The following is a 26,537-nucleotide window of genomic DNA, read 5'->3' as shown; positions in this document are numbered from 1 at the left end:
AGAAATAATAGCATGTTCCACAGAACAGGAAAAAACCTTTTGTAAGTTATATATTTAATAGGGGTCTTATATCTAGAATCTATAAAGAACTATTACATTCAATAAAAACACAAGTAACTTAATTTTTTTAAATGGACAAATGTCCTAAATAGACATTTCTCCAAAGTACACACACAAAGGGCCAATAAGCACATGAAAAGCCGTTCAACACCATTAGCCACCAGAGAAATGTGAATCAAAACCACAAGATAGCGCTTCGCACACCAGAACAGCTATCACGAAAAGACAAATGTCAATACAGATGTGGAGAAAACTTCATACATGGCTGGTGGGGATGTAAAATGCTGCAGCCACTGTGGAAAAGGGTCTGACCATGGTTCCTCATAGACTTCCTAAACCCTTTGTAATTTCCTGGGTGATAGGAATGTCTTTTGTTCTAATGAGGTGACTCTGGGTGGGCTGGAGGCTGGTCACCACAAAGACCAAGCCATTAATTAGAAGCTCTGAATTTTTAACACCCAGCCCCTTCCTCCACTGTCCCATCTTCCAGAGGGAAGCCAGAAATAAGGTTTATTGATTGATCAATCGATCATGCCTACGATGAAGCCTCAATAAAACCCCAAATGTACTGGGTCTGGAGAACTTCTATACAGGTTGGTGAACACGGGCAGGTGCTGCGAAAGTGATGCCCAGCAAGGGTGTGGAGCTTCCCACGTGCCTCACCCTACGCATCTCTTCCATCTGGATGTTCATCTGTATCTTGTCACATCCTTTTATAACAAAGTGGTAAATGTAAGTAGACTGTTTTCCTGAGTTCTATAAGCCCCTCTAACAAATTAATAGAACCCAATGGGGACATCCACAAGAACTCATTTATGACTGGCCAGCAGCACAGGTGACAACCCAACTCAGGTTTGGTATTTGAAATGAAGGGAGGGCAGTCTTACGGGACTGAGCCCTTAACCTGTGGGATCTGATGCTGTAACTAGGCAGTTCAGAACTGAGTTAATTGTAGGACACCATGCTGGTGGTGAAGACTGCTTGGTGCAGGGAAAGCCCGCACAACTGGTGTCCAAAGTGTTGTAAGTGTGGTAGCAGTGAGGTAAAGGAGAAGCACAGGATAACTGGGTTTTTCCTACTCAGCATGGTAAAAAGGACCGCTGGAATATTAGGAAGGAAGAAAGAGCGATTGAAAGAGAGAAACTATGGGTAAACAGCAGGATTTTTTCTCCTTCTTGAGTTTTATTATGTCTGATGCTTGAAGCAGGAAGGATAGCATTTGTCTAATGTGGTTCTCAATGTAGGTAGAGGGTTTTTCAAAACAATTAGAAATAGTGAGGGCAAAGGAATTTAAAGGGAGGTAAGGTTTCTATACATCACTCAAATGGTAAAAAGGCAACATCAGTAGACTGGTGACAAGTGACATATGCATAATGTAATACCTACAGCAAATACTAAAATAGCTATATAAAGAGGCTTAAAAAAAATAAAATTTCTAGAGTCTAAAAGAACAAGGTTTAGCCCTGACTGGTGTGGATCAGTTGGTGGAGCGTTGTCCCACAAAGCAAACGGTCGCCAGTTCAATTCCCAGTCAAGGCACGTGCCTGGATTGTGAGTTCGGTCTTGTCAATGTACATATGAGAGGCAACCAATCGATGTTTCTCTCCTTGTCTCTCTACCTTCCTTCTCCTCTCTCTAAAAATAAATAAATAAATAAAATCTAAAAACAAACAAACAAGAAAAACAAGGTTTGTCCATTTTCCTCCACTTCTAGTTGTGTGACTATAGTCAAAGTAACTACAACTTAACTGCATATTACTTTTGATTAGGTCAGACTGTAAGCCCTAGCTCCCCAATTCAATTATTTTTACTAGTTTACATTAATAGTTAAAGTGGTCTTGAACTAATAAGATATTATGTAAAGTTCCTATCACAGTGACTGGTATATATCACGTACTCATTAAAGTTATATAATAAATATAAATTAATAATAAATATTATTAATTTAATATAAAATATTAATATTAACAAAATAATATATTTGATACTAATAATAAAATATATAATAAATTAAAATTATTTATTAGGGAGATCTGGACAGCTACATGCAAAAAAATGAAACTCGACCAACTTACACCATACACAAAAATAAATTCAAGGTGGATAAAAGACTTAAATACAAGGTGTGACACCAGGAAAATCCTAGAGAACAAATGCAGGAAAATTTCAGATACCTCTCACGGCCATATTTTCACCAATATGTCCCCTAGAGCGAGGGACATAAAGGAAAGACTAAACAAATGGGACTATATCAAATTAAAAAGCTTCTGAACAGCTAAAAAAATCATCAAAATGAAAAGTGAACCAACAGGGAAAATACATTTGCCAGTGATACCTCAGAACAGTTTGATCTCCAAAATATATAAAACTCATGACTCCATTCCAAAGAAGACAAACAACCCACATAAAAAATGGGCAAAGGACCTGAACAGACACTTCTCCAAGGAGGCCATACAGAGGGCACAGAGACATATGAAAAGATGCTCAGCATTGCTAGCCATCAGAGAGATGCAAATTAAAACCACAATGATACCACTCCAGACTGGTAAGAATGGCCATCATTAACAAATCAGCAAACAATAAATGTTGGAGAGGATGTGGAGAAAAGGAAACCCTAGCGCACTGTTAGTGGGAATGCAGACTGGTGAAGTCACTGTGGAAAACAGTATGGAATTTCTTCAGAAAACTCAAATGGAACTGCCTTGTGACCCAGTTATTCCACTGTTAGGATTATATCCTAAGAACCCTGAAACACCAATCCAAAAGAACCTATGCACCCCAATGTTCATAGCAGCACAATTCACAATAGCCAAGAGCTGGAAGCAAGCTGGGTACCCGTAAGTAAATCAGTGGATCAATAAACTATGGTAAATTTACACAATGGAATACTACACACCAAAGAAAAAAGGAGCTCCTACCCTTTGCAACAGCATGGATGGAACTGGAGAGCATTATGCTAAGTGAAATAAGCCAGGCAGTGAGGGACAAATACCACATGATCTCACCTTTACCTGGAACATAAGCAACAAAAGAAAAAAGCAAACAAAATATAGCCAGAGACACTGAAATTAAGAACAAATTGACAGTGACCAGATGGGAGGAGAGAAGGGGATAATGGGGGAAAGAAGGGGAAAGGTCATCAAGGAACATATATAAAGGACCCATGGACAAAGCCAACGGTGAGAGTGAGGGGAGGATGAAAATGAGAGGTAGGAGGTAGGTAGGGCAGGGGAGAGAAATGGGGGGAAAATGGGGACAATTGTCATTGAACAATAAAAAAAAGACAGCTAGAAAAATAAAAACTTTTCTTTAATTAAAAAAATAAAGAAATAAAGCACCCTGGCTGGTGTGGTTGAGCGAATTGAGTGCAAGACTGCAAACCAAAGGGTCATCAGTTTGATTCCCACTCAGGGTATATGCCTGGGCTGCAGGCTAGGTCCATGGTAGGGGTTGCTCAAGAGGCAACCATATATTGATGTTTCTCTCCCTCTCTTTCTCCCTCCCTTCCTGTCTTAAAATAAATAAAACCCTTAAAAAATAAAGTTGTAATTATTTATTATTGGTAAATGAAGAAGTTAAAGTTGGTCCTTCCCTAAAAACAACAAAAAGCCCATTCTTCTTTCAACGTGTGAAAATGAGTCTCCTCCAGGTGCTGACCTGACGGACACTGTGGCTGGTGAGGCCGAGGGCAGATCAGGTGGCACCTCTCTTTAAATTTGACCACACAGAGCGCTTCATTCCCTGCGCTGCCCGCACCTCCTCCCAGTCCAGTCTGATGTCTGAAACCTCATCTTCTGGCTCTGGATCCTTTCTCAAGGCCCCCTGGGGCGAGGCGACCACAATGGGCAGAGGGCCACATTCCTCCCGGAACTCCACAACGTGGAGACTCTTCTTATCAGCCAGCTGCTGGTGGGTTTCCTGGGCAAGACCGAATGGAGAACAACAGTTAGGTCTCTGAGGCACAACTGTACTCAAAGAGCAGGCTCTGCCTTCAGCCAGGAAGAAGTCAGCAGTGATACCACTGCACCACTTAAGGGAGTTAAATCCCTTTCAGTTGACTCTGGGGTGACCTGATACAGGTGGAATCATCTCAGCCCTGCCTCTCCATCCCCAACTGGGATGGAGAAAGGGCCTTGGCCTCTGGTCTTCGAAGCCCCCCAGTTATGTGCCAGGTTGTACCCAAAATCAACTGGTATCTTGTCAAGCCCCAATCTAGCTCCCATTTCACAGGACACAAAAAGATAAGAAGGATCCACAGATATGTTGTCAGCACCAGACTGGGAAATCACAAGACAAACAATCTAGTTTCTTCAACAAAATAAATGCAAGAAAAACGACAGGACCCTATACATCAGTGACTTAAGACATAGCAAAAACTTACAATGTACTGACCTATCTGCGATCTGATTCAAATTGTATAATTTTTTAAAATCTAACGAATGGACATTTCTATAAACACTGTTGAGATGTGTGATAGTACTAAATTCCTGTTAATTCTTTAGGTAAGAAAATAAATAGTATTGTGGGCTAGTTTCAAATCCTTATCTCTCAGAGATACGGATATATGGATGAAATACAAAGATGTCTGAGATCTGGTTCAAAATAACTATACTTGGGTCGGGGTGGTGCTGAGAAACAAAACGGACCACAGGCTGCTGCCCACTGCTGATGGCTCGTAGGAGTGGGGCTCCCGAGGGAAAGCAGGCACAAAGTCTGGAAACAGGCACATACATTTAGCAGATGGCTTATTAAAATATTTGGTATGTTCAATGTCATTTTTCCAGACTCTGTCCACCTTGCAATATTCCAAGTCTACACATGTTTGAAATCAGAAAAGAGGTGAGTTGTTTCATGAAGACAACTCACTAATCTTCATGAATTAACTCTTGAGCTGCATTAACTACCTAATCAGAGAGCAAAGAACTCCTGTGTCCTCAGGCAGCCCCAGGACACGGTGGTCTCAATGCACACAGACGGGCTGCAAACCACAACTTCTGTTTCAGACCCAGGCAGGGTTACCTGGCGAGAGAGTCCATGGAAGACGCCCCGGGTGAGGTTGAGCATGTTGAGGGACCCTGAGACCTTGGCGTACATGTCTTTGATCCCAATGAGACGACAGATGGTGATGATGGCCCGGTGACAGCGGAGTCCATAACCTAGAAAAGGGAAAAGTCGGGGTCACCCTGCTGGCATTCCCAGGGCTCTAGGCTCTGGGTTTAGGAGACTCTGGGTCACAGTCTGGCTTCATCATGTCCCAGCTGGGTGACCCTTGACAACTTACTTGATTTCCCTGAAGATCCCTATCTTACTTAAATGAGATGTTATTCAGATTAAAGGAATTATATAGATTTCTTGAGCACAAGGGCCAAAAAAAACCCAACAAAGTTGGTATGAAGGTTAACTGAGCTGCCTAAAAGTCCTTGGCACCCTGCTAAGAACTAAGGATCCAGGGACACATCCTCTGTTGCCTGTGACCGCCTGGTTGCACTGAGTGGAGACATCCACTTTCTCCTCCTGGAGACCCTCTCGGCTTTGCTAACACTCTCCCCCAGGTTCGTCTGGCCTGTCCCCTCTCACCTCCTGGCTGGTTTTCCCTCCAGCCATGTGCCCTACTCATGTCTGCTAATACCTTCTCCAGGAAGAGCTTTAAAAACACAAACCAAACACATCACTTCCCCTTTCAAGCACTCACTTTCCATTGTTCTCTAAATTAAAACAAAATAAAATGAAATAAAAATAAAGAACTCCACCCCACAAAGCCCTCTAGGACCTGACATCTTGCAGCCCGCACACAGAGACTCTGCCTCCACCTCGGGGACTCTGCACTCGGTGTTTCCCTGCCTGTTCTCCCCTTACGGCTACTTCTCACTTTCAAGGTCTCACTCAAATACCTCTTCCTCAGAGAGGCCTTTCACCACAAGACTGACAGTGTCACCCTTCCTTCCCCAAGGCCAGGACCCCCCCACACACACACACCAGCATCCTGACTGCTGTTTCAGGCCCTCAACAGAATCTGTCTATCCGATGTTCCCCTCAGTAGAATGTGGGCTCCATGAGAGCCGGATATAGTTCGTTTACTGCTCTGCCCCTGAAGCCGAGGTCGGTACCTGGCAAATGCAGGTGGTAGTGAGAGAAAAGAGCCTCAAGTTTAGATGTTAACATTTGCATTAGACAGACAGGAAACTCAGCAACTTCCCCACTCACTTTAAGGAATGGCACTTTTTTTGGTGATTCAATATATGCATGTAAAAACTATATTTGGATACAAATACATAACATATTCTTACCTAGAACTGTCCTTTCTATTTGAAAGAGAAAACTAATTGTGGACTCTAGAGCTACACTATGTCATTTGAGAACTGAGGGCTTTAGAGGATGGCTAAAGACAGGTTAACAGTGGGGTGGTTTGCTGTCCCATGTAGTTATGCACACACACAACATGTGTCTGTGTGTGAACAGTGCACACACATACTGGTGAGTACAGATGCACACACCCCCGGAGAGGTGCACGTGCAAAAGAGTGCCAGGAAGCTGTCCGGAGGGCCTCGGAAGCAGACCCTGCCCTGCCACTGCTCGAGGGATGACCCAGGTAGGATGGGCAGCACTTAAGGGAAGGCATGTACGTCGCCCGGCACCTGGACCACACCGGACACTCTACCAGTGGTAGCCATTGCTTTGCAGAACATTACCAACAATCTTATGTGAGGGCTTACTCTATGGACTTTGATTGTGAAGACTTCCAGGTAGGGATTATATAACAAAATTTTGTTTAATAAAAGCTAAACTCATATATGTGTGTGTGTTTCGTATAGGAAATGCTTTGCAGTGCTGGGTGAGAAATTCAGTCCTGTCCTGCAGGCAGAAGTGTCCCACAGTTAAGTAAGCTTGGAAATGCTGCACCCTTGACCCACCTCTGGGAGATGCACGCTGCACAGCAGTGCGTAAGACTTATAAGTATCGCATATCTTTGCGATACTCACAAAGATACGCAACAACTTTTTGACTTTCCTTTATCCAGTTTTCCTACTTGGGACTCTTTTTGAAGTAACACCTATGAATATCTTGCACGGGAACATACTTTAGGAAAAGCTGTCTATAATATCATACCATTTTAGCTTCAAAATCAGAATATTTAACCCCAATGAACCATAGTAGGTTAAACTACATATTCAATAGACACCTGAAAAATACAGCATGAATTAGGAGACAGGGAAGATAAAAAATGGTAACTTCTACAATTAAATTAAGATTGGGGCAGTCTTTCAAAAACCATTTAGGTATAAAATCATTCAGCCTTCTTAAAACTTAACTTAGGCCTTTCCATTTGGCATTTTCAAAAATGAGCTCAAGTAACAGGGAGAAAAAGAAAGGAACTAACAGAACCACTGTAACTGCTCTGCTTTATCTTCAAAAAGTTATGAGTTTTTTAATTACCTCTGGGTTGCTTCTTCATCTTGATATGTGTCCTTTTAAATGTTAAAGAGATGTCATGGAATACTGGAGAGTCAAAACACAGAGCAGTAGAATTAGATACACAGCTTTAATGACCTTGCAAATACCACAGAGCAACTAAGGGCCCAAGCAGCCAACACCCAGTAGCCAAGGGTAAATGACAAAGTCTGATTTCACTCATCACCACCTTCTCAGGAAAGAAAATCTGTCTCTACATTTTTTTTATGTATATTGTCAGAACCTAACAACAAGCAGAGAGAAACAAAACTACCACAGAGATACTGCTACACATAACGAGCAAGTGCAACCCGACAAATTTTAAAAGAAAAGATTAACACTCACTTGTATGGTCTTCGTATCGTTCTATATAATGCAAATAGTGAATGGCTCTGTTCTTTGCCTAAAAGAAGAAAAATATTCTTCTTAAATCTACTGTTAAAATTTGATTTTCTCAGAGATTTCAAAAAATACCTTTCACAGAATACTTTATTATGGAAAATTTCAAACATACACAACAAATTTCAGTATACACTTCTAAAAGCTAATGATTTACTAAAAGAAATATTAATCTTCATATCACTATCACATCTCAAAAAATGAACAATAATTCCTCAGCGTCCTCGAACATCCTGTTAGTGTGAGACACTTTCCAAGCTGACTCACAATTTTGGTAACGATCACAAGTCTGCTGAAAATGATGCGAAAGAACACAGGCATTTCAGAAACTGCTATCTGTGAGAGATGGAAACTCGGACGGCAAGCCTCAGGGGAGGGCTCCTATTTCATTTTTGTATGTGGTCCCCATGGTGTGTCGCACAGAGCCAGCCTGTCAACAAACAAAAAATTGCACGTACTTTCCTAAAAGCGTCCGACCGTTCAGTGGCTTTCCCAACGGCAAAACCTTTAAAAGAAAAAGCCAAACTATGAAAAGGGGCATACATTTGCTACATCATGTCTCTCATCACATTTCAAGTTTCAGCTCCCACAATATTTCACAGCCCTTCATTTTTCTTCTGCTCACAGAACACCTGCTATCCAAAACAACTGGTAAAGCATGAGGCTATAGGGATTTGCTTATCTGTTTGGGGGCATTTTGGAAATAGTACATTTGATTATCTATGATATCTATAACATTACTCTTTTATAAATCTCTACATAAAACTACATATACTCAACAAAAAAATAAAACCTAACCATGCCCTAAATTAGTAACACACACAGTTTTGAATATTTTTGAAAATAACCAGAAAGGTTGGGAAAACATACACTGATACAGAGTAAAAGTATGATTTCACTGGAACTTCCCGATGCAACACAGATTTCAATGAACCAGGAGATACAATCAGTGACTCCTGATTGTGTGAGTGCTTAGCCCCATAAATGAGATTTGTTACAAGTTACCAGAGACCCCTCCACTGTTTGCTGTCACCATTAATTATTTACTCTGAAGAATGTACTTGAAAGTTATAATGTTCAGGAAAGTAACAGAAGACAGTATCGCTCCATGAGAGATAACAGACACCTGAGTACTTGGGACAAAAGGAGTCTAATTTCTAGTTAAAACACAAATTAAACCACAGAAGTCCAAGAGGAAAACATGAGTAAATGTTTTCAACCTTCAGATGAAGGGTTTCTAAGTATAAAACCAAAAAAGCAAACACAAAACTAGAAGTAAAAAAAGACTGATAAACTTCCTACGTGAAGATTAAAACAACTTCTGTGAATTTTAAACTTATGTGTGAAAAAAAAAGAAAATCAAAATATACGATAGCAATGGGCCGATGCCTTTACCCCATGAAGAGCCATATCCTCAATGAGGGGAACAATTGCCCAACAGAAAAATGGGCAAAGCAAATGAACTGACAGATCTCAATAATGGCAATAAACATATAAAATGGTGTGCAAACTCTCAGTTAAGGAAGTGCAAAGCAAAATAAAGAGGTAAGTTTCACTGTGACACTGACAATCAGTAGTCTGACTTTACCCAGGGCTGGCAAGGGTGTGAGGGTTCAGGCGAACGTAAACTGGTGCAACCTTTTGGGAGGTTGCAGCGTTCTTGTCAGCGTTCTAAGTGCACATGACGTTGAAGCAGCAATTTTAGTATAAGAAATTTCCTCTACTGACATTCTTGCCAAAGTACAACAAATTACATATACAATGAGCTGTGCTTTTAAATAAATGCTACAAAATTTGAAACAACAAATATTCACCAATAGAGAAAAAGTAACAAAAATTAAACTTACTCATACAATGGAATACTATGCAATCAGCACAAAGAATCAGGGGGCATCTACTTATGCTCATACAGCAAGATCTTTGGGCAATGCAAAGTGAGAAAAGGTACAAAATTATGGATATACTATGATCCCTTTGTGTAAATTTTTATAAAAAGATATATGGAGAAATAATTTCGGGAAAGATACAAAAATAACTGTTAAGATCGATCTCCTTTGGCAACATACTATCGCTACGTATGACTTGTTATAAAGTGTCAATGTGGTTTAATGGGCAGTTTTCTTTCCCTCACACAATCAGTTAATACACTTCAAAAACAGGCGTTCACTATGAAAACCTACAGAAAAGTATAAAGAAAATTTAAGTGAGTGGCAAACCTATGAATTAGAGTAAACATAATTGACCTTTTTGGAGTGTCACCTTTCTCCCAAGTCTTTCTTAGCCTTTTAAAATTTTAAAACACCCACTGGTCCTCACAGAAAAAGGCCGACGTGGGAAGATCTGCTCTTTCTTTTCCAAGGGTCTTCATGGGTTGACCACAAAGTTTGTGAGCTCGAACCCTAAAATATTTCATTCGCCAGTAGAAAAAGTCTGGCCAGCTGCCTGAGCCCACGGACTCAAAGCCGAGTACAGGCCACACCTATCACCCTGCCTCCGCCACCAGCACCGTCACCAGCACCGCCCGCGTGCCCAGAGCCCACTCACCTGCGGCCCCTCTGCCATTTCCCACAACAACTAGGACACGGACTGATTTCTTTCTTCCCTCTTTTGCTGTCATATTGAAAACATTTCGTACCTAAAAGGTAGAAGGTTTCACAAATATTACACCTTAAGAAAATTCTCAAGTGGGAAACTGGAGCGGCCTCCTCACATGTGCATGAACACACGCATAGACACACATGCACACTCGTGGTGAATAGAGACAGCCATCTCTGACCACAAGCGCAGACACACACTTCCTCCACAAGAAGCCTCTCCCTAGACTATTCCTTCAGGAGTGAACTGGAAGTAAGACTCTCTCTTCCTATTTCACAGGGTAGCAGCAACCCAGCCGAGGTGACTTAAAGGTATTTGAAACCGCACAAGTCCAAGTACCCCATTTTAACCAATGTAGACAAAGAAAAAAGTTACTGATTGAACTTTGACATAATTTATAGCTGGTGGCTATAAGACGCATCCAATATCAGAGATGTTGAAATATGAAAAAAATGTGTATTTAGAAAGAATAAAATACAGTATATTAGCATAAATCTGGACCTGTACACTAAGGATTAGGTTCATCTGAAAACAGAAAAAATTTGGAAATACCTGCTTATTATGAACTACAGGAAGACCTGCTTTTCGGGGGAGGGTATATAAAAGGCCAGGGACCATGAGTGTTAACTAAACTGCTTACATAGCAGCCCCTTTCCCATAAAATGAGGTTAAAGGAAAAGGGAGCTGGAGTCCACTCCTGTGGATCATCTTACAGGAAATCACCCACATACACAAGAATTCTTCAAGGGAATTAACTTTCAAAACATATACACTAGGGCCCAAAGATATAAAATAGTTGTAAACATATTTTAACTTCTATAACACAACTGGTATTGAAGAAACAATGTACAAGTCCATTCACAAACTCAATAAATGATTACTCCACATGGCAGTTAACAATGACCAAGACTGCAGCACCAGCTCTAAGGGAAGACGCCTATTTCAGGGGCTGCCCTGGAAAGGGACTGAAGTTTACCTGATACAGGCTTCAGTCTCCAAGGGCTGCTGGGTGATTTCCCATTACGAGCAATATATTCACAGCAGCTCCACACTTTCCACTCCTGCCCCATGGCTCCTAGTCTCTGCTAACTGAAATGATGCCAGATACAGCTGGTTCACAATTCAAGGACAGATTGCTAATGCTACTTTAGCTTAAGGAAGGAGGGAACTCTAAATGTAATCACCAAATTCTGTTATCAACATCACCAAAGCTGATTTGTCAGGTCTCAACTGGTAGCCTCTACAAAAGGGCAACAGTCAGGAGAATCAGTACCAAGTGACTGAAACTCAAGTTTCATTATTTTCTTACCCAAATCAGCTCTGTGTCTGAAAACACATCACACATCAAGGCTTTTCCTCACAGTTATCTTGCCCTATCTCCACTCTACCCACCCCAACTTTCCCAACTTCTCCAAAGGCCTAACTGGGTACTACATTCAGCATGCCTACCTCCAGTATCCTGGTATCAAAATCATCATATGTTTCTGTAGAAAGAAAAGAAACAGGCATACAGATACGTGTCTATACAATCAGTGTACAAAAGCATTTTCAACACAGGCACAATCATCAAAGTTATGTGAGTCAGAACTCAGCTCTTTTAATGCCACTTCCCAGGACACGCCCTGGCCCTCCACTGTCACCAGACCGCTCCACCATTAAATTAATAAATGGAGCCACCACCGCCCTGACTGCATCCTCCTACCCCTCCAGCTTTCTCACTCTGTGACTCCCCAGGCAATGGCTCTTGGAGCTCCCAACACCTCCAGACTCTTGACCACACTTTTCTCTTCTCTCCCACCCTCTCTGGTCTTCACAGCCTCACCCACTCAGCCAACACCCCAGTCCATCATTTCCACCAGATCTTGTGAATATCCTCGACTGCCTCACCCTCTTCTCTCCACCATACTGTCTAGGCCTAAACCAATTCGGCTGTCTGGCCACACCTGGCCTGCTGGGTGCTGCTGGAGAGAAGTCAAAGCGTAGTACACATAGGGGCCCCTAAACATTCAGTCTCCCTGCCATCTGTCAGCCTTTTGTGTTCCCTTAGTCAAGCCTCTTTCCACTCACCACACAGCCTCAAATACTATTTTTTCCACTTTCTACAATAGGAAATTTCAATCATTTACAAAAGCAGAATAGCAGAATGACAGCTTATGTATTCATCAGCCAGCTTCAAGAAGTACCAACTCATGGTCAGTCTTCTTTCTTCTAAATTGTTCAATTCCCACTCCACTGGAAGCCAGTCCTAAAGGCCCAACTTCTCATCAAAATATTCGGTGGCCACGCTCATCAGTGCCCCACCCTCCCTTCAGCAGATGGCCCTCCTCCTCAGTCTAATGGAAGCCACCAGACAGGCATCTTTCACACAGCCTGCCCCCCACACACGTCTACCACCAACCCCACTGGCTCCCCCGAATCCGTCAGGAGTTAACCCACTTCTCTCTGCTCTCAATCTGGGCCCTGATTAGGGACTTAGTTGACTGTTTCTTACTGTCTCCCCCCATATCTTTCTCCTCCCCTCTGAAGCACTTTATTCAGCTCTGAGCATGTTCCCCAGAGTCTCTCCATCTCAACCTCTGCTCTTCTCTTTAAGCCAAACTTAAGAAAGCAGCCCCATTCCTATCTATTTCTTCATCTCCACCTCAAGAATGAATGTGAGGTGACTTTTACTTCTCTACTTACACAGGTGGTGGGGGAGTGAGGAGGACTTTGTTTTCTAATTTGGCCTGATAGGTGTTACCAATTTTTCTTTCATGTGTGCTTATGTGAGGCTTAATCACAACTATCTGTTTCGTCCTCTGCTATGGAAACGGCTCCCTAGGCACCCCATGATCTGTTATATTTGGGAAAATGCTTGCGTAGCTCCGTAACACACACCACCACATTTACGGCTCTGAGAACCACACAATAACAATGTCAGAACCCAGGTCTTGGCATCCTGTTTGTGGGATACGTCTTGGTTACAGGCCTCTAATGTTCCAAAAATACAGCAGGATAATAATATACGATTATTTCAATGATGTTCAAATCCCTTTTTGGAAAAAAAAATCTAAACAGATAAGTAAGTAAAATCATATTAAGGAACTCTAGAACTACAAGTACTCTCTCATAAAGGTAAGCAAAACCAAGACTCTGCTACCTCCATTGGGACCAGGGTCGGGAGGGCCAAGACTGACACCTCCCCATGAGTTTCCACTCCAGCCTCGCTCCCGCTTAACCTTCATCTTCCTCTTCCGGTCCCACTCTTCTCTCTGCTGGATCATGTCAGCTTGTACCTTCTCCTGCTCTTCTTTGCTTCTTTGGCCAATGGTCTGCACAGCTCCATCCCTCATAAGAGGGACATTCAGACCAGGCCATAGGAAGCCACTACGCCCTGAAGGTTTAAAAACATACATGAATAAAACAAATTTTAAGCATTCATTTCTTGATTGTTAAAATGCCAGGTGATGGGTATACGAGTGACACTGCTTGTAGGTGCTTAAACTGACACAATCACTAGGCAGGCCACACCTGGCACATCTACAAAAATTCTCAATGTACCTACCTTAACAGCTATTAATCTCACTTCATGGTACTGTCTAAAGAAATACTCCCACACAGGTAGGAGACCTATGTGTGCCTGGACAAGGATGTCCACTGAAGTGACATTTGTAAAGGCAAAAAATGGAAACAATGTGCTACGCCCAGCACTAATGGACTGAGTTAAATGAACCATGGCATTTCTAACCTGCGAAATCTGCACTGGACTGAAATAATGAGGATGTTCTGCAGATTCTGATGTGGAACAATTTCCAAGACCTCTTACTGAGTGAAAAAGGTAAATTATAGAACAGTATTGCCCTGGCTGGTGTAGCTCAGTGGATTGAGCACGGGCCTGCAAACTAAGGCATCGTGGTTCGATTCCCAGTCAGGGCACATGCCTGAGTTGCAGGCCAGTTCCCAGCAGGAGACTCACGATAGGCCACCATACATTGATATTTCTCTCCTTCTCGTCCCCTCTAAAGATAAATAAATTAAATTTTTAAAAAAAGAACAGTATGTAGCACATGGTATAATTATTTTAAAAAGAAAATATATATATTTCTTTTAGGATTTTTAGGTCTATAAAAGCATTAAAAATGTCAGAAGGAAACACACCAGAATGCCATCAGTGGTTTCCTTGGGGTAACAACTGGGAAGGGAGTTACTGAAAGGGCACCAGGATGACTTAGGTTCCTCCAACAGTCTGATTTTTTTACTGAAAAGTATATATGCATGATGGTTATAATTTTTTAAGTGTTATAAAATACAAGCCAAGTCAGGAAAAAAAAACATCCAAGTAGACATGAGTAACTAGAAGGACAGTGAAGGTGTTTTTTTCACGCCTAAAAGGCTATTACTATCAACCATAATTTGTCGGCAACCACAGTACAAAATGGCAATTCAAGTACACCATATTATTTTTACTCTTCAAAAAAACACAAAAATAAACAATCATGTGTTCCTGGGGTTGGCAAACTATGGGCCATGGGCTGAATTCAGTCTACCACTTAAAACTTTTATTGGAACAAGCTATGTCTTGTCAATGACAGTTTCTGTGCCCCAATGGCAGAGTTCAATGGTTTAACAGAGACCATGTGGTTCACAAAACTGAGATTATTTACTATTATTATTTACTATTATTATTATTGTCCCTTTGCAGAGACAGCTTGCCAACTCTCCATTTATTCCATCTTTTACCCCGAATCATCACCTGAAGAAGGGAAGTGTCAAAGCAGATGCCACACTGGCACTGAAGGCTTATTGAAGGAATGAATGAATCCCTTTCTATGAAATCCAGCCTCCCCCCCGCCCCCAGAATCCTGGAGCAATATGTAAGCAGCAGATTCTAATGCCCCTCAAGAGAAATGTCTTAATGCTTCTAGACTGCACAAAGATCTACAAAACTGGCAGGTGGGGGTGGGGCGTGGAGTACAGCAGCTATTTTTTAAGTGAGTGAGTTTACCTTCACCGATGATCTGACCCCTGTTCAAATCCTTTCTTCTCTTTTTCTTAGTTCTCTTGCCTCTTCCTTTTCTTGCTCCAGCACCAGTCTCTGCTAAAGCACCTTTCCACAACTCGTCTGCTGTCACTGTAATGAAACGGGTTTTTATTTATTTATGTCTCAAAATTTTTTAGCACTGATCCATGGTCTCCCAATGAATAAAAAAGAGCCAGAAGAACCCAGCTTCACTTGCAACACTGCAGCAATGAAAGCAACATTAAATCATCCTTTGCCCATTACCACATGGTTACATTTGGAAAGCCCAAGAGGAGGCAATTCTGCCACTTTCAAATAGGGCCTTCCTCCACAAGACCGCCAACATTTAAATCTCACTCACAAAACAAACACACACACATACACACACACACACCCACCCCACCCCCAATTTACCAGATTTGTTTCCCAGACATTTAATCAACTATGTTACAGGTCTCTTCCTGCCCTCGTGCCTCCATTATAACCACTGAGATAATTAACAATTATCCTTCTTAAATAAGGTTTTTTAGCCCAAATAAGAATCGATTTGTCAATCTGACAAAAAATGTTAATATTTGGGGTTTTTTGCTTTACTCTTCTGTGAATGCCCTAAAATCTCTGCGTATCCTTCAAAATCAAATGCCCAAATTCACCTTCAATTCTGATTAAAGTCTAATCAATACACAGGAAAAAATGAGTGAATCTGAGCCTGGTAGTCAATACTTGCATGTGAGTGTGTTTCTCTTAAATCATGTGTGCCTTGCCCTGGCTCGGTGGCTCAGTTGGTTGGAGAGTTGTTTCACACACTAAAAGGTTGCCTCAAAGGTTGCTAGTTCGATTTTTGGCCAGGGTGCCTACCAAAGTTGCAGGTTTGATCCCCAATTAGGACACATACAGGAGGCAACTGACCAGTTTCTTTCTCTCTCACATTGATGTTTTCTCTCTCTCCCCCTCCCCTGCTTGCTCTCTCTCCAAAATCAATAAACATATCCTCAGGCGAGGATAAAAAAATCATACTTGTCTTTTACTTATGTACAGACCCTGACGCTGATTTATTTCTACTTGTGAATTTCTAGGATCCCAACATCTTTTCCTACCATACACTGCAATTAGTATTTTCTCCTTTGTGCTTCTGAAATGTTCAGATTCTTTACTTCTGAAATTTATTGGTATAGCTATACCATTTATTAGATTTAAATTTTCTCTTCCTAAGGATTTCCAGCCTTTCATGGTATCACCAATTGACTGTACAGCCACAGATTGTTACATTATTGATTTAATAAAGAATCAAGAGCCACATAAATGTAGTACTGGTAAAAAAATCTATAGCTGCATGCCTGAAGTACTAAACATATTCTAGAAGACAAATGAGCATTTCATTCTCTTTTTCTCATGGGCCCTTATGGTTTAAAAGTTCTACCTGCTTGCTTCATGAAAGGCCTTACCTTGACCCTCAAGGTAGGCAACATGGAAAGAAAAGTGTTTTAGATTTATAATACTGTTAAATGCTTTTACCTGCACAGGGTGCTGTTTTTCAAAACACACACATACTATTATACCTGATCTTCATAACTGAAGGTCGTAATTCCACGTCATATGCTGCTTTGTATGATGCCATCCATGATGGCAGCAGAGTTTAGGTTGGGCTCAAATTTTAGGATAACGTTAATTCACTTATAAGAACCAGAGGTTCAAAGTAAAATTACCAGCTGCAGCCCTGTCTGGTGTGGCTCAGTGGGTTGGGTGTCGTCCTACAAAGGGAAGGGAAAGGCTGCAGGTTTGATTACAGGCTAGGACACATGCCCGGGCTGCGGGGCAGGTCCCGGCTGGGGGCGTCCCAGAGGCAACCTATTGCTGATTCTCTCACACATGGATGTTTTCCTCTTTTTCTCCCTTCTTTCCCATCTGTTTAAAAACAAATCTTTTAGTTCTTGAAAATCTTTTAAAAAAAAAATTACCAACCTTAGACTAAACTCTAAAGATCTGATTTCCTTTCCTGACTGCTTAAAAATCATAGTACCTACAAATGCCATCCAAACCTAAAAGTTCAAAATGAGAACATTTCTAACGGGGTCATATTAAGAAGCCAATTGACTACAGAGCTTTACATTGCTTAGAATCAAAATAAGCAAATCAGAGTGAGTTATTCTATGTTAATAAGAACTTAGTATTTAAGCAAAGATGTAGAAAACTGAAGTTTTAGTTCATTTTATTTTTATGAAAGGGGGAAAAAATTTCTAACTATATTGGATAAAGACAAGTCATATGTCAACTTTTGAATACCATCAATCTACTTAAAATGGTTTTAATCATGTTTAAGATTATAACAGAAAGTTATTTTTTAAATCTTGAAAATATAGGCAGTATGAAGAATTTGAAAAACAATTCATAATCCCATCACTGTTAGAATATAAATTCCACCTTTTTCTTTATTCATGCACATACATAAATATATACATTTTTGTTTAGACAAAATTGAAATTATAACATACGTATAATTTTGTATCCTGTATTTTTACTTATTACATTGTGAGCTTTATCTCATATTCTTAATATTACTCATGACCACAATTTAAAAAGACTTTTTAATCCTCACCTGAGGATAGTTTTTTTTTAGAGTGAAAGAGTTGTGTGTGTTGGGGGGAGAGAAACATCAGTTGGTTGCCTCCTGTATGCACCCCAACTGAGGGTCAAATGCCCAACCTAGGTACCTATGTATGTGACCTGACCAGGAATTGAACCTGGAACCTTTTGTGTATGAGACAATTCTCTAACAAACTGAGCCATATGGTGAGGGCATGAACATAATTTTTAAATGGCTGTAAGTTAAATTAGACTGTTTAGACAAAGATTTTATTATTTTAATATCAGGACATACTGGTTTAGGATTCTAATTAACCTCAAATTCCATGTAGAATAGTTTTACTATTATTTCAACTCTTTCTGGCATTTTTTGGGAAGGGTATAAGTAGATTAATACATATACTCCTATTAACTACCACAGCTATGTAAACTAAAACATTAAATATTCTTAGGAAATCTTAATGAATTTTGAAAAAATTTTTTTCTTAATTTCTTAGAGGAAATTTGGAAAATCAAAGATTATTTCCTACTGAAACAGCAAAAACTAGCCCCCTACTAATTTCAACATAGTCTTCAACTGAGTCCATCCCCTTGAAGGTAATCTCAGTATGACTTGCAAGCAATAAAATCATAAGATACCATAAATGAGAAAGAACACAGGTTAATGCAAAGTTACAGGCTGGTGGGAGAACAGTGCAGGGATGAGGTCTAAGAGGGCAAGAGGTACCTCTAGAATAAGAGGAGTTAGAGAAAAGCCTTTTAGGGCAGGGCAAAGACTCTTTGAAAAAATTCCCAAGGCCTCTGAGTCTGATATAGCCCCTAAACGTCAAAGCCAGCTCTTAGAAACACTCAGGCTAGGAGCATCAGGAGACTCCAACTCCACCCACCTCTCTTTTCTCTTTGCACCTAAATCCACAGATACCCTGATGCCTATGCTACTTGTCATGTCCCTACCACCTGGTCCTCCTTCTTGCATTGCTACACAAACAACCTAGTTATGAGAGACCCCCACATTACAGCGAACTAGACCCACACAGAGAAACACCCAGCCACCGTAACGCTGCATGACAGGAGTCCATGAACTAATGTGAAAAAAAATGTAACACACTGCTGCATGAAAAGACGGCAAACCCAGGATTTCAGGGCAGTAGGGTTATATGTGCTTTTCTTTTTTTGATTTTCTGTATTTATCCCATAGTTTTAAATAAATTGGCTTTATAATTCTAGCTTTTAAAAATCTGCCTGATGCTGAGTTGTAACTTCAATCTCCATTTACTTCAGTCCAGATTGGACTCTTTCAAATTCTACCGCAAGTCACAGAGGAGTGTTAACAAAATGTCTGGTTAAACCGAACTGTTCCTGATCAGATGTCCTACATCAACTAAAGTACAACTGAAAACAGACTGAATACATTCTTGGTGTGACTCTAAATCGGCCTCAGATACCCCAAACGAGGCCATTAAAGTCAACCAGTGGTCCCCAAAGTAAAATGCAAATACCACCACTGGTAGCATGTGAAACCATTCTACAAGGTACACGAAGAAACATCATTTTTAACAGTACATCATATCCTAATTACTAAAATGTTAATTCAGTTAAGGAAGAAGAAAAATCAGAAACATTAAGATATAAAAGCACCTTTTATTTTCCTGTTTCATGAAATGGGAAGCTTGTGGCCAGTCTACGTACATTTGGTGAAGAAACTATAGGATCTATACTGCTGGCCCATCGAGTTGCTGGGAGAAGATATCCAGCATTGTGTCTGTAGCGCACGGGTCAAGTGGCTGAAAGGACAACTGTGTCTGGTTCCTGGAGACGACAAAGGACCTGTAGGTAGATGGAGTAAAACTTTGGGTTAGAGGCTCCATGTGTGTGAAGAAGCATTGCCAGCACCAAGTAATTAATCACTCCTAATAAAAATAAGTCACTAAAATCTTGAACTTTTAAGTTCAGGAATCATATTTTGAAGATAGGTTAATGCAGAGTCACTGCATTATGCAGAGTCAATGCAGAAGACAATGTTTCCTTTAAAACTAAAACAAAACTTTGGACTGGTAATCAAAATGGCCATTCTAGTTAGAGAAGTTTCAGTTCATCCACACGATGGCTGGAGCTGTCTAAAGAAGGAAGTAGACCTGCCCGCACAGCCGGTGGCCATGCTGCAGGATCCGACCCCGGCACAGCACTTTCCTCCCAGCAAATGGCGCCCTCTGCTGTGTGCTGCCGGACAAAGGAAAGAAAGACCCATGCGGAGAGCAAAGACCTGGTTAGACCAAGGTGCAGAACAGTGCTTAGAGCATCCAGATTCTCATTTAACAAATAAGGAGTGGGGTGTGAATAGGCCAGCTCCAGAAGCATATACAAGAAGGTAACAATGGTTGCCTTTGGGGAAGAAAACAGATACATTTGAAGCTGGAGATGAGAGGTTGTTTGGGGGTGGGGGTGGGGGGGGGACGACGGACTTTAAAAAAGATGTATGTAAATGGAGGCAGGTATTTTAACAATGCCATGAACGGTGGTGTCCTGTGAGGAAGATGGCAGGGGTGAGAGGAAGGTGGACTCCAGGAAATGGAAATACTGATTGGAAAAAGTGCACATGCTTGAGCTTCTGCATTTCAGTGGAGAACCTGGTGATTATGAGGGAAGTAGAGAAAAAAAAGGTCATTTAAGGGTACTGGGCTTGACAAACAGGCAGTCAGAGAGTGACAGTAGCTCTCCCTCCAGTCTGAAAAGTTATAGAGAATATGGTACCGACTGCTTCATCCCACACAGGGCCAAACACCAGAAATATCTTCATGGCAACAAAAAAGAATCTGGTTGAGTATATGAGGGAAATTTATACTATGACTACAATAATCTGTCAAAATATCCACTGTGGATATCTACCTACATTGAAAAAATAAAGAAATAATCTCCTTTAATAACTAAAAATCATTTCATCCACCCCTTCATTTCACAAGAAACTTAGGCCTACGCGGTCAGGGATTTGCCACAAGTCATTAGATGAGTTAGTAAATGAGATTTAAACACCAGTTTCAATCCCATTGAGTACAATGGCATGAAGGTGGAAGCTGGCTCAGGTGATACTGTGAGGTAGTTCGCTTAGTGAATTATGCAATAAAAAGTAAATGGAAAATAATGGCTTTTCACTTTAAATAAATTTAGGTTTAAATAATCATTCTAAACCCCATTCTGTTGGACACATTTTTAGCTTTTCTTGTAATCTCCTCAATCCACAACAAAATATCAACTGGACATGAATTTTTCTTACACCCTTTAAAACTGAAATCTGATATACTTGATATTCTTCAAGTATAATAAAAATCACTATCATCAGATTTAGAGTTCCTTAATCTTTCTTTAAAAAGACAAATACTATTCACAGCTAATAATGTATTTAGCCTAAAAAGATCCAACTCCGAAATGAGAAAGAATTCAACTTTAAGAGTTTAGGAATAACCTTTCCATATATAATCACTACGACTAAGTTTACTTAAATTCTGTTGTGATTTTTAAAACAGTAGACAGTAGCAGCTCCTGCTTAGTCACATTCTGAAGCTCTGTTATAGATAATTACCCACTGACAATTAGTGATCACTTTTGTTCTGATCCCTTGACTTCTTTTTAATTTCAAACCATGATGTCTCGTCTCAGGAAACAACCACCATGGAGTCCACAGAGGGCTGAGCCCAAGAGGCCCCCTTGGCTGACCTCTTCAAAGGCTCAGAGTGCATCCCTGAAGGTCTCATTTTATTGCCCGACAGTTTTCACCATGAAGAGTTTCTTCCTTTTAACTAGGTTTCTTCTATTAGATCAAGCTGGTTCACTAGTGACATTTAAGAGATTTTAGAAAAATTATGGTTATGTTTCTAACCAATCTGTCACAAACATCACAACAGCTACAGAGGACACTGAGCAACTTTTTAAAATAAAGGCAATTACTAACTATAGGAGAAAATGTAATGACAGAACACTAACTAGCTCAGCTGTGAAAATATACACATAATCTTAATAATGAAAACATCATCCACAGAGTCCATCAAAATTGTGCATAGAACAATTTTGTGCAGGAAAAAGCAGGGATGGAGGTGGAGGAGCTCTTCAATTAGCATAACATTGGGTGGTGGGCACCCAGTGAAATACACAAATCACATATCATAGAAATGTACACTTGAAACCTTCATGATCTTATTAGCTAATGCCACCCCAACATATTTAATAATAAAGACTAAAAATTAGCATAACAATGTTAATACAGACAAAAACAATATGCACAATCTATTTAGAAATACAACCAGAAGAAAGCTGAAAGAATTCAAAGTGTCTGACAAGATGGAAGATGGGAAGGAGTAGGAAAGAGAACTGGTATAAACCTTCCAGATATAAACCTTTTAGTAGTCTGTAGAAATACAATATTTTAAGAAATGATACAACAATCATCAAAGCAGGGACTACTGTCCCTATTTTATAGATGTGGAAACTGAGGTCTGAGGGGTGACATTTGCCCATGTTTGAAAAGGTAGAAAGTGCTGGATCAGAGAAGTATGCCATCATTCTGCCAGTCAGCATTCTTCTGCACTCAGGGCCTCTGCAGGGTTGTCCCCTCAGCCAGGATTGCTCCTCTCTGACTTCCTCACATCAGCCCAGCTTGGGGACACTGCCTGGCTCATAGTAAAGGGCAGAATAAATAGTTTATGAATGAATGAATCTCACTACCAACAAATGAATAAATAAAGGGAAGAGCCCAGGTCTACCAGATTCCTCTGCTGGACACCTTGGGCAAGGTATACAGGCATCTTGACAGATGGAGTTAACAATGCAAGGGAATAACACTAAAAGTAAAGCCCAGCACACAGATTTCCAGAAACTCAAGGATGCAATGAGATTTCAATTCACAGCCCATGTGAAAACGCAGGATTAAACTGACCACAGGCACAACATGGGCTCAGCAAGGCTCAGCTTCTGCCCTTTCTGGAGAGGACTGAAGACAAAGCCCTGCATTATGTCAGTGCAGGAGCAGAGGCCTCTTCAAAAACTCTGAGAGGAGGAGACATCACAGCATCCAGACAACTCAGGACCCAGTCCTGCCATTTACTGTCTGTATGACCTTGGCCAAGTCACTCAGCCAGCCTCTCAGAGTGTTGTTACTTCATCATCCATAAAATGACAGTAATGATTTCCTCATAAACACCTGTTAGAATTGCCCAAGATTACGTATCATAAGCCTGAAACACAGTAACCACTCAATGATATATTGTAGCTACTTTTGTTTCCAAACTGTAAGAGAGAGTTTATTTAGAAAGTCACAGAGGTAGGGGCTCTGGAAACAAGTTATAAAGACAAAGGAAGCAACTGTAGATATTTTTAAAGATTTGAACTATAATAACTGCAATCATGAATAATATTCTTTAGACCCTACACATTCCAATGATAAAGAATGTGCTTTGTTCACTTACATTTCTAAAAACTACATGAAGTACTCTTACATTAGATCTTGTAAGAAAAGGTAGCTGGATAAATGAATCTCACCATTTCTGAGAACAGTCTTCGACGCCAAAGTAGAAGCTATTGGAAAGGTGTTGATGTAAAGCTGCCTAGACCATAAATGACCTGTAAAATTTTAAAAAAAAATTAAGATACATTATGGCATGAAAAAGATGTCAAAAACAGTAAAACCCCTGTTAACATTAATATTAATATCTATAGACTAAAAGAACCAAGACAAGTAAACGAGTAATTTCTGGGCTCCATGACCACTTGCCCAAGTGACATCACACCTCCTTCATTCTTACATCCAACCAGTTCCCAAGCCCTGTAAATTCTCCTCAAAAATCGACCCACCTGTCAGCTGAACCCTCCTATGATCTCACTTCCCCTTTCTAGTTCAGGCATCACCACCCCTCAGCCACATGGTGATTAACAACAATCTCCTACTAGGTCTTACTACTTCTGGTCTGTCCCGGTATAATTCACCATCTGCTGCCAGGCAGGCCTTTCTAAACTAACAGGTCCAGTTGCTAGTCTCTTCACAGCCACAATTTATCACCTACAGCCTGCAGATCAAAACCAAAACTTCTCAGCATAGCCTACAGGGCTGCTACTTGGACCCCACCATCCACACCAGCCTCACTCCCTCCATGCTACCTTTGGCCACACCAGACTCATAGTCAGTCTTGAACACACTCTGCTTTTGCATCCTTTTGTGTCCCTGACACATTCTGTGGTCTGTCTGAAAAAGCACCTCTTAGTGAAGGTGCAGTGCTCCCTCAACACTTTGCTACCCTCTCTCCTCCAGAGTGCTGGGCTGTAACTGCGCTGAGTACCATTTCATAGAGTTCAGTGCCTCACAACAGGCTCTAACAGCATTAGTCTGCAACTGACTTTTGAAAAGGGTGTTAAGACAAATCAGTGGGGAGAGAATAACCTTTCCAACAAGTGGTGCTGAGACAAGTGAATATCCACATGAAAAAGAGTGAAGTCAGAACCCTACCTCACATCATACATAAAAATTAATTCAAAATGAACCAAAGACCTAAAAGTAAAGGCAAAAACTGTAATACTCAGAAAAAAACGTAAAGGTAAATCATTAAGACCCTGGATTTGGCAATGGTTTCTTGGATACGGCACAAATAGTATAAACAACAAAAACAAAAAAGCAGATTCTGCTGAAATTTAAAACTTATGCTTCAAAGGACAATACCAAAATATAAAAACAACACACAGAATGGGCTATATTTTTTTGCAAATCGCATATCTGACAAGGTACTTGCATCTGGAAAATATAAAGAACTCTTACACTTCACTAATAAAAAAAACAATTTTAAAACGGGCAAAGAGTTACGTAAAGACATTTCTCTAAAGACCATAAACAAATGACTAATAAGCAGTAAGAAACGATGCTCATTAGCCATCAAAGAAATGCAAATTAAAATCAGAATGATACTACTTCACGCTAAGACCGCTATAATCAAGAGCACTGACAACAAATGTTGGCGAGAATGTGGAGAAATTAAGGACCCTCCTGCACAGCTGCAAACAGCCAACGGGGTGGGGATAAGAGGGCGACAGCAAAACTACTGACATTCAAAGCATCCCTTTTCTTTAATAACGGCCTTGACCAGCCCGGGATCTCACACGACTGACAATAATACCATCCGACTCCAGTTGCATTACGACCCCGCTCTCAAGCTTTACTGGCCGCCACCCACCTCAATCCCCGCATGGACATCACCGAATGAATCTGTGGGTCGCGCCCGTCAGGAGGGCGACGCTTGCTTGCGGTTCCCGGGCCCTTTCTGCCAAGCACGCGCAAGCGGTCTGGTGAACTGACCTCGTCCAGCCCTCCCTCGCTTTGCAGACTCACAGATGGCTTGGGCGCGCGCAAGGTCACACAGCAGATCAGGACAGGACGGAGCCCGGCGTGAGGGCCCCAGGGTCCGCGCGCAGCTTCCCGCTTATCTCCGCTTGGGAGAGACCCCCGCCCTACTCCCAGTGCCTGCCCCGCGTTCCCGCTCTCACCCCCTGGCGCGCCACACAACGCAGAGATGCAGCCTGCCGCACGAACCGCCGCCGCCATGTTGGAGCCCCAGCAGCGCCCCATCCAGGCAGCCCTCCCCACCGCCTGCCGGAACTGCAGCTCGTAGCTCGGCAGCCCTCTGCGCCCCGCGACTGAATTCCCGAGGCCAGACGGCTGTGCCGCCGCGCAGCCCCGGGTGGGAGACCGTGCCGACCTGCACCAGGGTGGAAAAAGACCGGCGCAGCTGCGGACAACCTGGCAGGGTCCTCGTGTGAGGACCGGAGAGAGGGGTTTGGGCTGGTCGCCGCTAGGGGTTGGGATTGGGCAGGCTCGGAGTCGTCTCGCGGGATGGGGCGGGATCAGCCGGATCTCCAAGGTGACGGGGGCGGTCCAGTGACCTTCCCCTCGGTCTACGTGGTTGAGGTATAGAAGTCTGGAGAAGGGTTTGAGTAGAGGTCCGTGGTGTAAGACAGCGAATGTAGGGAAGTCGTTCATACCCACTCCAGTAACACTGTGGAGTTCATTAACTTTAATACGATTCTAAGGTTTGGCCACACACTTGTATCTCAAATCTGGGCATGTTTTTACTCACCTGGGCTTGACTTCATCTGGCCCTTCCAGGATTATCCAGGTACCCAGAAGGGAAAAGACACTGACGTCTTGTAGGAAGCTAGGAATACTGCCCAGATAGACCTCTGGCGTTCAAACTTTATGTAAAATGCTCAAACATACAGAAAAGCAAGCACAGTAACAACAAGTTAGAGCCCAAGATTATCACAATTGATAGCTCCTTCATCTACTATTATTTTTCCTTTGCTGAACTAAACAACTGGTTTCACTCCTGCCTATTTTAAATTGGCTCATTTAAAAGATAAGAGATTGGGCCCTGGCTGGTGTATGTAGCTCAGTGGATTGAGCTCGGGCCTGCAAACCACA

The 26,537-nt window shown here is 41.5% G+C and overlaps 1 protein-coding gene across 4 annotated transcripts; it reads right to left on the bottom strand.

Moving 5' to 3' along the window:
• Nucleotides 1-3,598: 3,598 nt before the first annotated feature.
• MRPS5 (mitochondrial ribosomal protein S5) lies at nucleotides 3,599-25,809 on the bottom strand. Of its 4 annotated transcripts, none has more exons than XM_037056759.1 (12): nucleotides 25,604-25,809; nucleotides 23,615-23,695; nucleotides 19,775-19,912; nucleotides 15,488-15,613; nucleotides 13,643-13,876; nucleotides 11,953-11,987; nucleotides 10,453-10,543; nucleotides 8,367-8,413; nucleotides 7,855-7,912; nucleotides 7,495-7,557; nucleotides 5,080-5,216; nucleotides 3,599-3,978 (listed from the first exon to the last, which is right to left on the bottom strand). In XM_037056759.1, exons 1-12 carry the CDS (start codon nucleotides 25,683-25,685, stop codon nucleotides 3,754-3,756), a joined length of 1,317 nt encoding a protein of 438 aa, XP_036912654.1. In that variant the 5' UTR covers nucleotides 25,686-25,809; the 3' UTR covers nucleotides 3,599-3,753. The 4 variants fall into 4 exon arrangements, with proteins under 4 accessions (XP_036912654.1, XP_036912657.1, XP_036912655.1 ...); XM_037056762.1 differs by lacking the exon at nucleotides 25,604-25,809 and adding an exon at nucleotides 25,416-25,434; XM_037056760.1 differs by lacking the exon at nucleotides 25,604-25,809 and adding an exon at nucleotides 25,294-25,374 and having other exon boundaries at nucleotides 23,615-23,694.
• Nucleotides 25,810-26,537: the final 728 nt, after the last annotated feature.

Source organism: Sturnira hondurensis, unplaced genomic scaffold (assembly GCF_014824575.4).
Source record: "Sturnira hondurensis isolate 20B ecotype Veracruz unplaced genomic scaffold, ASM1482457v3 Scaffold0009178, whole genome shotgun sequence".
Lineage (NCBI taxonomy): Eukaryota > Metazoa > Chordata > Mammalia > Chiroptera > Phyllostomidae > Sturnira > Sturnira hondurensis.
Note: the sequence above shows the minus strand (reverse complement) of the source record. Positions and strands in the feature narration are given on the sequence as shown.